The sequence below is a fragment of the Rhinoderma darwinii genome, chromosome 4, assembly GCF_050947455.1.
Source record: "Rhinoderma darwinii isolate aRhiDar2 chromosome 4, aRhiDar2.hap1, whole genome shotgun sequence".
NCBI lineage: Eukaryota > Metazoa > Chordata > Amphibia > Anura > Rhinodermatidae > Rhinoderma > Rhinoderma darwinii.
Window position 1 is genome coordinate 298355136 of NC_134690.1, and position 15973 is coordinate 298371108.

Consider the following 15973-nt stretch of genomic DNA (forward strand, 5'->3'; position numbering starts at 1 on the left):
AGGAGCAGAATCCCCCCTCCCTGCTAGTGCCACACAGCCCCCATCCCTGGTAGTGCCACTCAGCCCCCTTCCTGTAGGTAGTGCCTTTGTGTGTCCCTCTAGGAGTGGAATCCCCAGCCAGAGCTATGCCGATGCTGTGGTCCGGGATTCCGCTCCTGGAGAAGCCCCTGACGTCTCTACCCATACATGGACAGTGACGTCAGGGGATTTGATCATTAATTGTAACAAACGGGATGTAGTATACCAGATAAATTGTACCATTTGTAGTCTGACTAATGTTGGGTGCACGAGCAGCCCCCTTAAAGCCGGAATCAGAGAACACCTCAATGGAGCTACTAACCCCGAGGACAAAAATCCTTCCAATGCATCCAGACTTTTTTTAATCTATGCATCAGGGGAATACTAGCAGATCTCAGGGATTGAGAGTGTTAACAAACCAGTGTGAGGCAGTGACCAGAGGAGAGCTTTATTAAACTGTGAGGGAAACTGGGTTTTTATGTTAAATACTATACTCCCAATGGTCTTAAAGGGGTTTTCCACTTTCTGACAACTGATGACCTATCCACCAGTATATGATTGGTGCGTGTCCGACACCCGGACTCTGCACCGATCCGGCTCCCTCCGTGCACTGGATATTTGGAACGACAACTGCATAGCGGCCTTTCGGCTCCTATTCACTTGTATAGTAGTACTGCAGCTCGGCCACTACTCCTTGACTGGAGCCATCTGCTTTAGGCAGAGTAGCAGATCGGTGCGGGGTCGGGGTGTCGGACACGCACCGATCATATACTGATGACCTATCCGGTGGATAATTCATCAGTTGTCAGAAAGTGGAAAACCCCTTTAATGTAAGAAATTATCTTATTATGAACTATTGAAATTTTTGTATATATTTTGTAACTTTTTTTGAAAGATTTAAGTGTGTTTTTTCTTATGTTTTTATCTTTTCTATAATTGTGTGCAACGGATTTTAGTGGGCAGTATCCCTCTAGGCCCATATCTCAGTTGCATACCTTCATTCCCTCCCCTATACTGCCTCTCCATCTGGCTCTTGAGAGCTAGTAACTTTATGTAATTTGTCCAATTTGCCTGTTTTTACCTCCTTGCTTTTTCAATAAAGAAGAATAAATTTATATTCCACAAGGAGTGCTGAACCTATACCTCCTGAAATCTGTTCTAGTGGCTTGGAGATCACTGTTGTTTTATGCACCCAGGGGGATGAGCTGACATTCCTACTTTTATCTGCTGCTTATACAGTACCGTTGAAATTTGGTCTTTCGTTTTTTTTGTATAGTGTCTATTGTGTTGTGGGTATGGCAGGTTTTCTAACTGTTAGGTATAGTAAAGAACTTTGGATAATAGAAACGAAAGAGTTTTTTTTGACAAATCATACGATCAGAAGCAACATAATCCTTCATTTAAAGAGGCTCTGTCACCAGATTTTGCAGCCCCTATCTGCTATTGCAGCAGATAGGCGCTGCAATGTAGATTACAGTACCGTTTTTATTTTTTAAAAACGAGCATTTTGGGCCAAGTTATGACCATTTTTGTAGTTATGCAAATGAGGCTTGCAAAAGTCCAAGTGGGTGTGTTTAAAAGTAAAAGTCCAAGTGGGCGTGTATTATGTGCGTACATCGGGGCGTTTTTAATACTTTTACTAGCTGGCCGTTCTGATGAGAAGTATCATCCACTTCTCTTCAGAACGCCCAGCTTCTGGCAGTGCAGATCTGTGACGTCACTCACAGGTCCTGCATCGTGTCGGACACATCGGCACCAGAGGCTTCAGTTGATTCTGCAGCAGCATCGGCGTTAGCAGGTAAGTCGATGTAGCTACTTACCTGCAAACGCCGATGCTGCTGCAGAATCATCTGTAGCCTCTGGTGCTGATGTGTCCCCGCTCGTCTGACACGATGCAGGACCTGTGAGTGACGACACAGCGTGATCTCTCGAGAACACGCTGTGTCTGCACTGCCAGAAGCTGGGCGTTCTGAAGAGAAGTGGATGATACTTCTCGTCAGAGCGCCCAGCTAGTAAAAGTATTAAAAATGCCCCGATGTACGCACATAATACACGCCCACTTGGACTTTTACTTTTAAACACACCCACTTGGACTTTTGCAAGCCTCATTTGCATAACTACAAAAATGGTCATAACTTGGCCAAAAATGCTCGTTTTTTTAAAAATAAAAACGTTACTGTAATCTACATTGCAGCGCCTATCTGCTCCAATAGCAGATAGGGGCTGCAAAATCTGGTGACAGAGCCTCTTTAAAGGTGCCTTTAGGGAATTGACAAAAACCTACAAGGATCAGATCACATCGTGGTGGGAGATACAGTCCCTTGAAAACTATATAAAACGCTTTTGATACAATGCAAGAAAACTAGGGAAAGGAATTGACTGTAAAGTGCCAAAATTACTATAAGGGCAAACCCCCACTAGTGCCCAGCCTTCCACTAACAGGCCATTAAAACACAACTTCTATTAGGAATTTGTTAAAATAAATATGATGAGTGGGTCCATATCATGTAAGTTAAAAGTTGAAGGTATGTCTGGTACTAGTACTGTATTAGCATTCCGAATGTAGACTATAGTATTGTCATAATTATTTCCGACTGACCAGGGAATGGGGAGTCCTGACTGCCCACTCCTTGTCAGTATTATCTCACACACCTAGCGCACAATCAAATTTTCACAGCTATTACAGCGTCATCATGGGGAATGGGACACAAGCGTGACTGACAAGTGGCTACAAGGTTGATATAGGGGAGGGAAAGGGCATTTTAAATGTACCTTTTTTCTCTGTTATGAAACTAGCACGACCGAGAAACCAATGTTTGATTCCCTCTGCGCGGCTGTCGCAAGTGACACTCTCTGCTCTGAGTGGCGGCTCTAGCAACAAATCAGGAGACCGCTAGAGCCGTGCTAGACGGTGCAGTGCAGGAGCACTTTCACATCAAGTCCCATCTTAGTGGCACTTGCGATTGGCGCATCGGGGAACTAAACATCGTTTTCTCAGTCATGCAACATGCATGGTGGAGTTGCTGGTTTTTTTCCCATTCCACAAATTTTTTTCAGTCTTCCAGTACCTTATTTGGTACAATAAATGGTGCCGTAAAAACTACAACTCGTCCCACTAAAAACAAGCCTTCATACGGCTATATTTGGTACAATAAATGGTGCCATAAAAACTACAACTCTTCCCACTAAAAACAAGCATTCATACGGCTATATCAAGAGAAAAAAAATAACAAAATTATGATTTTTGGAAAGTGGGGAGAAAACTAAAAAAAAAAGGCTGTAAACAGTGGTGTGTAGCGGATCGGAAAGAAGGCTATTTATTGTTTCTCTCAATTCCCATAGGGGTTGAACTGAAGTCCCTTGTGGGGTTACCTGACAAGATTTTGTAACAAGCACTATTGTCGAGGATACTAAGCCACAAGTCTTTATAAAGAAAATAGTCCATACTGGCAATATTTCCAGTACGTCAGATGGCTTTACTATCACTTGAGAGGTATGAGTTCATGGTGATAAAGACTGCATTTATGAGTAACTAATGTGGTATTGTGGACGTATATTAAGTTTCCTTAGTCGGTCTATGACCACTTCAAGAAAGGCATACCATCCCCAACGGGAGGCATCCTACCAATAGGAAACAGAGTTTCTTGGACAGGGTTTGACCTCTTTTTCAATAGGTTTTTCTGTCTGGTTCTGCCTTCTTATGCAGTAGCCTACTTATTTTGCTCCCACTGTAGACTATGGGAGAGGTCAACACTAAACAGTTTGCCCATATCCTCTTAGCAGCCAAATATTTCATAGCTCCCCAATGGAAAATACAGCTCACTCCACCTTTCCTATTCCCTCTATGCCCACTTAAAATATAGATGTTTTATCCATGCAAATTCTATGTGAAGTTACTGCCACCAGGTGTGTCTGTTCCTGCAATCTGCTGTCCATCTCGTGTTGTCAAGAAAAATTAATCTCTAGTTACAGAGCAGAGGAGACTAACTGCAGGAAGTAGCGGTATGTCTCTTCTCAGCCTGACTGTAAAATGTTTATGAGAAGGGGAGGGGGAGAGGGGCAGAACGAGAGAAAGACACAGACATGCTACTCATAGAAGTCCATAGAGAAGGGAGCAGGAACGGAGTAAGAGAGACACACACAGACGTGCTGCAGCTTCTGGTAAGAGTTATATATCACCCCAGTGCTGAATTCTCAGCTACACTGCTCATTACTGCTGTATCATTTCCGTCATGCTGTTGCAGCTTCTATACATGTGATAGACAGAGAAGGGAGAGCAGGATTCTACTCTATGTGTGCTGTGTATAAAAGACCTGATAGCAGCTAAGTTTTACCCACTAGTTTAGAGAAAACTGAGAATTAGGGCATGTTCAGACGTGGCAGAATTTTTCCGCCGCAAGTGTTGGTGCAGATTTGGGGCAATAACGCAACGAATCTGCACCAACATTTGCATATTTGACATGTATTTCAGACGTTGCAGATATCACAGCGGACTTGCCACAGATTTCAGTTTTTGCATTGCAAAGGCTGAAATACGCAATGAAATTCAGCTTCTTCTCAATGGAAAGTGCATGCTGCGGAGGGAAAAATCTGCACCGCAGCCTAATTTCCGCAAAGTAATTTTCTGCAACGTCTGAACTAACTTTCCTAAAAATGTATAGAAAGAAATGAAAAAAACAGCCGATGCAGAATTCCACTGCGGACTGTCCGCAGGGGAATTCCACAGCAATTGCGCCACGTCTGAACGTGCCCTTAGAGTTAGGGAGAAAACTGAAGTCATGCAGGATACAAGTCATATAATGGTCAGGTATTATTCCTCATGTACACACATATGACAGCTTATTCTGAAAAGTTAGCTACCCTTTAAGTTTTTCTATGAAATTTCTAATTGTAATTACAGTATTTGGCAATTACATTAAAATCCACATTGCCGAATGTCTGTCATAGTAGTGAAACAGCATATTGTCCTAAATAATTTGACTAAGATTTATACATACCGACCAGATACTTTAAATGGTGATAATACTTACCCTGCTGAATAGGAGAGTATGCATTACTCAAAAAACGAAAATATCCTTTATTGTACCAGCAAATAATGGACATCATTCCCTTCATCCTTATTCTATATTGTCCTCGAGACTGTGGTACTTCTGTATTACTCATCATTGATAGTGGTAATCCAGTACAGTCACTTTTACGGGAGCTTAGCAACCCACAGCAGTAAATATCTAAAAAAGGATGCAAAAGTTTACTGTCAATGAAGTCTATTTGAGATATTGATTTCATTCTAAAACTTTTAACATGTTATAAAAGTAATTATTAAACAGAAAAAAAGAATACTTTAAACATTACTCAGGTCTATCTAATGAATCATGATCCTTGCACTTGGTTACCAGACAATGTTCAGTGTGTTATTTGCTGGTTCTACTTCTCCTCTTTCATATGCTATCGGGGTTCCTCAGGGACCAGTCCCAATTCTGCTCCTCTTTTCTCTCTACACAGCCCCTATTGAACAAACCATCAGCAGATTTGGCTTCCAGTACCATCTCTACGCTGATGACACCCAATTATACGCCTTTTCCCATGACATTACCCCCGCTCTAATACAAAACACCAGTGATTGTCTGTCCACTGTCTCTAACATCATGTCCTATCTCTATCTGAATCCATCTAAAGATGAGCTCCTTGTGTTCCCACCATCTACTAACCTACCTAAACCTGATGTCTTCATCTCAGGGTGTGGCACTACCATAACTCCGAGGCAGCACGTTCGCTGTCTTGGGGTTACTTTTGACTCAGTTCTTTCCTTTACTTGGCACATTCAATCTCTTACATGCTCCTGTCAATTTCACCTCAAAAACATCTCCAGAATACACCCTTTTCTTACTGTGGAAACAGCCAAACTCTCATTGTCGATCTGATTCACTCTCGTCTTTACTACTGTAATACATTACTAATCGGTCTTCCACACACTAAACTGACCCCTCTCCAATCTATCCTGAATGCAGCAGCCAGGTCCATCCTTCTGACCAACTGTTACACCAATGTCTGTACCCTGTGCCAGTCACTGCACTGATTGCCCATCCAATTCAGAATTAAATTCAAACTTCTTACTCTCACCCACAAATCTCTCCACAGTGCTGCACCTCCTTACATCTCCTCCCTCATCTCTGTCTACTACCCTACCCGTTGCGCTACGTTCTGCCAACAAACTTAGATTAACATTCTCTATAATCCAAACCTCCCATTCCCGTCTCCAATATTTTTGTCGTGCTGCACCAGTCCTCTGGAATGCGCTACCCCTGACAACCAGATTGATTCCCAACATCCACAGTTTTAAAACGTGCCCTGAAAACACATCTTTTTAGACAGGCCTATAACATTCCCTAATCTGACTACTTTCCATGGCCCCCTTTTACATTAGTCATGAGAACTTGACCCCTTCATTCAGCAGTATCTCCCACACTCCTTACACCCTAATGCACTTCATGTCTGTCATACACATATACTGGCTGCTGACCGGCTCATGCAGCTTTAAATGTACTATCTCATATGTATAAAAGATGGCTGGACCACTGTACATAACAAGCACTTTTTTACATTTTGTTTCTCCCTTATTTCCGCATAGATTGTAAGCTCTTGCGAGCAGGGTCCTCACTCCTCTTGTTTGAATTGTGAATTAGCTTTGTCACTATGTAATGTCTGATATTGTCTGTTCATGTTCCCTCTAAATTGTAAAGTGCTGCGGAATATGTTGGCGCTATATAAATAAAGATTATTATTATTAAACAATACCATACAGAAAACCTATGCTATTTCCCTAAATGCTATGTAATAAAATATCAACCACCATATGCCATATTAACCGCCTTCACACTGAATAGAACCCCAACGTGCTTTTCGCACCTGGCTTCATCAGGGGGAGCTGAATCAGTGTCTGGTAGGAGTTTATATAGTGTTAATGCAGCTGGACAACTAATTAAGTACATTATCTCACCAACAGCTCTAATACGGCGCATGCGAGAGGCCGGTTGGTAGTTCAGCAACAACGTTTCTGACGTCTGGAAGTTGGCAAAAGCTCAACACCAAATCCCATAATGCGCCAGAGCGATGTCGTGGAAGACCACCCACCTCACGCATGCGCACAGAGCCAGTGGCGGACACATTGGAAATTTACAAATACCCCAGTAAAGCATACATGGAATAATACAAAGACAATATACAAAACACAAATATAATGACATATGTTAAAGGTTATATAGCTATGGACTAAATAGTAAGAGGATAGAACAAAATGACATACTGTTATAAGTGCATATAAAACATTAGAATATTATCACCACTAGCGACCCCTACTATTAGGTACGAAAAAAGGTAAAATGGCCTATTGGTGTTATCAAAAAGTTGTATATGATTCAATCTCACTATTAAATCACTCAATTGTCAGTGCATAAAGAGAATTCAAATATTAACTATAATCATGACCCCAGGTCATGATACAATTCAAAACATATACATATATACATGTTAGTCGGAAAATGTATCTGTCAAAAGCTGTATATATTGGCATGGCCAATGTTCCTGCCAGCACATACAGGAGCTGTGACAACTGCTATCTCGTACAGCAGTTGCCGCAGATCCTTCAGCGGGGACCGATCACTGTCGTCGCCGCCGATTAACCCCTTAGAAGCCGCGTTCAATACCGATCCCGGCTACTTAGTGGCTAAACCTATATGATAGTGGGCACCGATGGTTGCTATGGCAACCGGAGGCCCAACAATGGCCTCCAACTAATGCCATCTACGGGAGCCTAGTGTGTCCTGACAAAGTCAGGACCCACTATGCTTGCTGTCAGCGAGTAGCTCACAGCTCTAATACAGTGCACTATGCATGTAGTGCAGTGTATTAGAATTGCAATCAGGGCCCCCTGCCTTCAAGTCCTCTAGTGGGACAAAACAAAAACGCTAAAAAAAAAGTTGTATAAAAAAATGAAAAAGTCTAAAAGTAATTAAAGTTAAAAATCTCCCTTTTTCCCTTATCAGTCCTTTATTATTAAAAAAATACATAAATAAACTATACATAATTGGTATCGCCGCGTGTGTAACGGCCTGAACTACAAAAGTATTTCATTATTTATCCTGCGCAATGAACGCCATGAAAGCAAATAATAAGCCATAAACCAGAATCACAAGTTTTTGGTCACTTCACCTCCCAAAAAATGGAATAAAAAGACATCAAAAAGTCACATGTACCCTAAAATGGTACTAATCAAAATTACAGTTCGTTATGCAAAAAACAAGCTCTCACACAGCTTTCTTGATGGAAAAATAAAAAAGTTATGGCTCTTAGAATATGGCAACACAACAAGTAATTGATTTTTTATAAAAAGTGTATTATTGTGCAAACGCCATAAAAAATTAAAAAAACTATAAAAATATGGTATCGCCGTAATCGTATCGCCCAGCAGAATAAAGTAAATGTTATTTATAATGCATGGTAAACGCTGTAAAAAAAAAAAAAAGACGATAAAAATCAATAGTAGAATTGCTGTTTTTTAGTCACTACGTCTCTTAAAAAATAGAATAAAAGTGATCAAAAAGTCGCATGCACCCTATGAAAACTACAATGAAATTTAAGGGGTTCCCCCTGTACTGGTATCTCAGAAGCTCTGCAAATGCAACATGGCTCCCAGAAACCAATTTTCTGAGCCCTGCCGTTTGTACAACCAGCAGTTTATGACCACATATGGGGTATTGCCATAATAGGGAGAAATTGCTTTTCAAATGTTGGGGTGCATTTTCTCGTTTATTTCTTGTAAAAATGTGTACCTTTTATCGGTAAAATGTTATTTTCAACTGCACAGCCTAATTCCATAAAAATGCAGCAAAAAAACAGTGGGGTCCAAATGCTCACTATACACCTCGATAAATTCCTTGTGGGGTGTAGTTTGCCAAATAGGGTCACTTTTGGGGGGTTTCCACTGTTTTGGTTCCACAAAACCTCTTCAAACCGGATATGGTCCCTAATAAAAAGGAGGCCTCAAAATCCAATAGGTGCTCCTTTGCTTCTGAGGCCTGTGCTTCAGTCCATTACCACACTAGGGCCACATGTGGGATATTTTTAAAAACTGCAAAATCTGGGCAATACACATTTGCGTTTCTCTGGTAAGACCTTCTGTTTTACAAAATATAATAGAATAAGATGCCTAAAGGGTTAAGAAACTTTCTGAATGCTGTTTTAAATACTTTGAGGGGTCTAATTTTTAAAATGGCGTGTTTTTTTTGGGTTTCTAATATAGAAGGCGCTCAAAGCCACTTCAGAGCTGAACTGGTGCTTAAAAAAAAAGGCTTTTGACATTTTCTTCAAAATATGAGAAAATGTTGCTTATGTTCTAAGCCTTGTAACATCCTAGAAAAATAAAAGAATGTTCAAAAAATGATGCCAACATAAAGTAGACATATAGGAAATGTGAACTAGTAACTATTTTGTGTGGTATTACTTTCGGTCTTACAAGCAGATGCATTTAAATTCAGAAAAATGAAATTTTTTCCAAATGTTCGACCAAATTTTACCACTAACATAAAGTCCAATGTGTCACAAGAATACAATCTCAGATTTGCTTGGATAGGTATAAGCATTCCAGAATTATTACCGTATAAAATGACAAATGTCAGATTTGAAAAATGGGCTCTGTGCCTTAAGGCCCAAACTAGGCTCGGTCCCTATGGGGTTAAAAAAAAGTGCCGTTGCTCCGTTCCGCCAAAAGTAGAGCATGTCCTACTTTGGTCCGAGATTCCGTGACCGTGAGGCCCATGCATGTCAATGGGGCCGTCAAAAAAACTGAAGGCACACGGAAGGCATCCGTGTGCCATCCGTGTGTTACGGAGCCGTTGCCTAGCAACGGGCGGGCAGAAGTACATTACAGATATATTACACTAATCGGCAGCTACTTCTCTCTATCCATCACTGATAGAGAGAAGAGGCTGCTGATAAAAATAAAATAAAAAACAGACGCGGCAGTCCATGTGGCCGCTGCAGCCTGTGATTGGCTGAAGAGGCGGTCACGTGGGATGAAGCGTCATCCCTGGAGGCCGGCCTTCTGACATCATCCAGAGTGACCGCCACTACAGCCGGTGATTGGCTACAGCGGTGACATGGGATTTAACGTCATCCCAGGAGGCCGGACAGGAGGAAAATGCAGGGAGTTCTGGGTAAGTATGAACTTATTTTTTTATTTTTTATTTAATTAAAATTGTATTTTGCGAGCGCCGAGCATGATCATTCTTCAGCGCTAGTCACTGTCCAGGGTGCTAAAAGAGTTACCGCCGATCAGTGCAGCCCATTAACTCTTTCAGCACCCTGTACAGTGACTAGCGCTGAACAACCCTGCTCTTTCAGCACCCTGGACAGTACCATGCTCGGCGCGTGGAAACGAAACACGGAGTGCACACGGAAATCACACGGCCGCTAAAACAGGCACACGGAGCCGTCAAAAACGGCCGTGAAAACGGTGATTGAAGTGTGCACGAGGCCTAAGGTGTGAAAAATAATGTTATGGCATGAAAACCACAATACTTACTGCGGATATACATGCTTCTAAATAAGGTTCACAAAAAGTGGAAAGGCAGTTAATATGACATATGGTGGGTGAGGTTAACTTTGTGTAAACCGGTTCCCGACCGCTGGGCATTGGGCAGAGTATCAGGGACCAATCTGTTGGTCCCGAAACATGTGATCACTGTGAAAGCCTCACATTTGTTTTTATTTTTAAACTTCTGGCAGAAAATCTCATGCCTCTTTTCTTAGAGACTTAGAGAGAATTGCTGCCAGAATAATACTGTTTTAAAAAAATACAGTGTTACACTACAATACATTCTTTGTATAGATAGATTTCTATCTATCTATACATCTATCTTTTGTTCTATCTATCCACCGTTCTATCTTTACTAGAATATTAGAATAGGCAGGTAGGGAATATATATATATATATCTCAATAGTAGTTTATTTTATTGTCAGCGCTAGGGTAGATATATAGAGGTTGCCTTGTCGTGGCAGGTGGGCTCACACAATTTGATCAAAATGTGCTCTAAGAACCTCCCTATTGTAAGTAGATTTAGCAGTAATGCTTTTTTATTTATATTTAGTGGCATTAGTGTTCGCAGTGTGCTGTCGCCATTTTCTTGTGTGCTGTAAAAGTTTGCAGTCACAGGCGTCCTTGCACCTGTATACATGTTTTGTTTCATTTTGTTGGAATGTGCTGTTCAAATTTTTGTGTTTATGTGATTCATATATGTGGGGTTAGTGACTGCCTCCATTTTTTGAGCTTGCACTCCTCCCTATCTGCCCTGGGTGATTTTAATTAGTTTAATGCTGGCTCCTACCATCCCCAAGAATATGTAGGTTTAATCCCAGTTCTGGGTGTATGTGCAGTGTAGGTTCTCACCTCATAGAGGTCGCCTTATTGTGGCAGGTGGGCTCACACAATTTGATCAAAATGTGCGCTAAGAACCTCCCTATTGTAAGTAGATTTAGCAGTAATGCATATTTATCTATATTTAGTGGCTTAGGTGGCATTAGCGTTCGCAGTGTGCTGTCGCCATTTTCTTGTGTGCAGTGTAGATATATAGTCTGTTCGATAATATATAATTATATATATAAAAATCTATATAATATATATCAGTTTGTGTATATATATATATATGTATATATATATGTATATATATATATGTATATACATACATATATATATATATATATATATATGTATATATATATATATATATATATATATACATATACATACACACACTACCGTTCAAAAGTTTGGGGTCACCCAGACAATTTTGTGTTTTCCATGAAAACTCACACTTATATTTACCAAATGAGTTGCAAAATGACTAGAAAATATAGTCAAGACATTGACAAGGTTAGAAATAATGATTTTTATTTCAAATAATAATTTTCTCCTTCAAACTTTGCTTTTGTCAAAGAATGCTCCATTTGCAGCAATTACAGTATTGCAGACCTTTGGCATTCTAGCGGTTAATTTGCTGAGGTAATCGGGAGAAATTTCACCCCATGCTTCCAGAAGCCCCTCCCACAAGTTGAATTGGCTTGATGGGCACTTCTTGCGTACCATACGGTCAAGCTGCTCCCACAACAGCTCTATGGGGCTGAGATCTGGTGACTGCGCTGGCCACTCCATTACAGATAGAATACCAGCTGCCTGCTTCTTCCCTAAATAGTTCTTGCATAATTTGGAGGTGTGCTTTGGGTCATTGTCCTGTTGTAGGATGAAATTGGCTCCAATCAAGCGCTGTCCACAGGGTATGGCATGGCATTGCAAAATGGAGTGATATCCTTCCTTATTCAAAATCCCTTTTACCTTGTACAAATCTCCCACTTTACCAGCACCAAAACAACCCCAGACCATCACATTACCTCCACCATGCTTGACAGATGGCGTCAGGCACTCTTCTAGCATCTTTTCAGTTGTTCTGCGTCTCACAAATGTTCTTCTGTGTGATCCAAACACCTCAAACTTCGATTCGTCTGTCCATAACACTTTTTTCCAATCTTCCTCTGTCCAATGTCTGTGTGCTTTTGCCCATATTAATCTTTTCCTTTTATTAGCCAGTCTCAGATATGGCTTTTTCTTTGCCACTCTGCCCTGAAGGCCAGCATCCCAGAGTCGCCTCTTCACTGTAGACGTTGACACTGGCATTTTGCGGGTACTATTTAATGAAGCTGCCAGTTGAAGACCTGTGAGGCGTCTATTTCTCAAACTAGAGACTCTAATGTACTTGTCTTGTTGCTCAGTTGTGCAGCGGGGCCTCCCACTTCTCTTTCTACTCTGGTTAGAGCCTGTTTCTGCTGTCCTCTGAAGGGAGTAGTACACACCGTTGTAGGAAATCTTCAGTTTCTTGGCAATTTCTCGCATGGAATAGCCTTAATTTCTAAGAACAAGAATAGACTGTCGAGTTTCACATGAAAGCTCTCTTTTTCTAGCCATTTGGAGAATTTAATCGAACCAACAAATGTAATGCTCCAGATTCTCAACTCGCTCAAAGGAAGGACAGTTTTATAGCTCCTCTAAACAGCAAAACTGTTTACAGCGGTGCTAACATAATTGCACAAGGGTTTTCAAGGGTTTTCTAATCATCCATTTGCCTTCTAACACAGTTAGCAAACACAATGTACCATTAGAACACTGGAGTGATGGTTGCTGGAAATGGGCCTCTATACACCTATGAAGATATTGCATTAAAAAAGAGACGTTTGCAGCTAGAATAGTCATTTACCACATTAACAATGTATAGAGTGTATTTCTGATTAATTTAATGTTATCTTCATTGAAAAAAACTGTGCTTTTCTTTCAAAAATAAGGAAATTTCTAAGTGACCCTAAACTTTTGAACGGTAGTGTATTTATATATATATATATATATATATATATATATATATATATATATATATATATATATATATATATATATATATATATATATATATATATTTATTTGTATCCGCTTCGTCCTACGGCAGTACGACAGGGATATTTCGTTCCTCAATCCCCATATTAGGATCGCCCACCTAGCAAAAACAAACTCAAAAATAGCCATTAGCTCATTGATTGCATTCACGGGAAGTATAAGAGACAGGCACGCCCAGCACTACATGTGTTTTATTTTGTCCTCATTCCTGGCAGGTGCAGTGTTACTCACCTGCTTGCCCACCTTAGTTTTTTCTACTTAATGGATCTCAATCCCAGAGGGATATCTCGGGTTGCTCTCTGTCTTACATACCATAAAGAAACAACCAGAGCTTTTGACGCCAATATATATATAAAAGTAGTAAATTTTATTAGACAAATAACATGGACAATTAAAATACAGAAAGATACAACTCTAGTGTGAATTGCGGAGACAATATCAATATTTGTTGCTAGCTCAAATATATGGGTGTACATATAAGTAACTAAAATGATCGAGACACATTTGACACCAATATACCCTCCCTCATAGGAAGAAAAAGTTCTCTTAGAAGAAATAGCTGTGGAATACAGATCTAATAACTAGTGAATACCAGAAGAGGGTATAATCCAAGTGACATTGCTGTCAAAAGAGTCATATGTCAGGTCATGAACTCACCCATAGATAGCAGCAAGAAATGGTAAGTGGTGTCAGCTCCGCTACATGAACCCCGACGCGCGTTTCGCCACGTATGCTTCCTCAGGGGGATGTGTAGTTATGTGCGTCCTGTCGCTACCCTTTTATATTCCCTAAATGGTGTAGTTCGTTGGATGTGCCGCGGCGCATCTCCGCCGATGCAGCCGGAAACGAGGCATGCCCCACATCCGGCCCCGAGCGCGGCAGCACGTGCCCGGATTCCCGACGCGTCATGGGAGTTCCGGGCATGCGCAATGCGCCCATGGAGGCGGAGGGGGGATGCATCGGAGACAGCCGCCGCAGCGGACATGCGCACCACATCACAACAAAGGTTTGTGAGAACATCGGCCAGTGTGTTATGCAGTGATTATGTGCCCTATCATATATCATCACACTATACTGGGGCTATGTCGGGAAAGTTAACCCAGAGACCACAAGGTCCTGCTTTGCTCGCAACTATGGGACCAGCCTATCTATGGGGATTATAGTTAGATAGTCACCCAATTTATAACCCTCTGTGGGAAAATTAGTGTATGGTCTAGAGAGAATATATAATCATGATAATGAGTGCCTAAATTAAAAAATAAGAGAAAAAATCTATCATAGTCAGTGACAATTAAAGAAAGTGCCACAAATGATGAAATAAAGTGAAAATACCAATAATATAAAAAGAGTGAAAGCTGGGGATTTATCGAAATAAATAAAAAAAAAAAAAAAAAAAAAAAAAAAAAAAAACAAACAAAAAACACTTTTTTTGTGTGTGTGCAAAGGAACACATAGAAATACAATGTGAAAAAACATTACAACAGACATTTTAAGGGGTACATAATGACCCAATATATATATATAAAGAAAACCCCCCGTACACCCCCTAATAAGGGGGGAAGAACGAGATACCTTTGAAACCATAGACACGCAAAAGAAGGATTACAATAATGTAAAATTCTTAAATAAAACCCATGTGTGATTATCACATTAATTATATACTCAAGATTATATTTTTTATATACATTTTTATACACATACTCATAGACCAGAAATTCTCAAGATGATACCCAATGTGTACCAACCCCAAGACATCAAATTCCATAGTCAAATATACCATTTAAACATAGCCCAATTCTGACAAATATACTTTATATTATTGAAGCACAAATAGTCCAGTTACTGTGTATAATACAAAAATTCACTGCATTTCAGGCCGATCCCGGGAAAGATCATATAGGGTGCTTGATGTATCGCACATAGAACCTAATAGAGAGGACATTTAAAACACATAATTAGTACACAAAATATTAAAAAGCAAGAGAACGGTAGAGATCAGAATTACAGAAAAGGAACAAAACTGAGGTTCTCATTCAATCCCTGTGGTTTCATGGATCCCAACATGACTATCCACTTACATTCTTTCTGTGCTAAAACCCTCTTCACATTGCCCCCCCTGATGCCACCGTGAACTCGATCGATACCTCTAACCGAGAAAGTTCTGGGATTGCAGCCGTGATGTACCTTAAAATGTCTAGGTATAGTTTTTAATTGTGTCAAATCATCCACCTCACTGGCCCCCAAAATATCTCGTACGTGTTCTCTCGTACGGATTCTCAACTCACGAGAGGTAAGTCCTATGTATATCTTTGAGCAGCCACATGTGGCATAGTATACCACATGTGTCGTGCTACATGAGATATATTCACGGATATCAAACTGTCGTACTCCGTCCGCTGAGGAGAAGTTAGTGGCCCGACAGATGTTAGCACAGGCTTTACATTTACCGCACGGGTAGCATC

General features: G+C 40.6%; 1 protein-coding gene across 1 annotated transcript in view; it reads right to left on the reverse strand.

The window, feature by feature from the left end:
• The window catches only part of PGBD5 (piggyBac transposable element derived 5), a 202604-nt gene that overhangs the window by 17418 nt on the left and 169213 nt on the right, over positions 1-15973 (reverse strand). The window contains exon 5 of the mRNA XM_075862644.1: positions 5049-5246. Coding sequence (XP_075718759.1) covers positions 5049-5246 — 198 coding nt within the window. The remainder of the gene's footprint in view (positions 1-5048; positions 5247-15973) is intronic.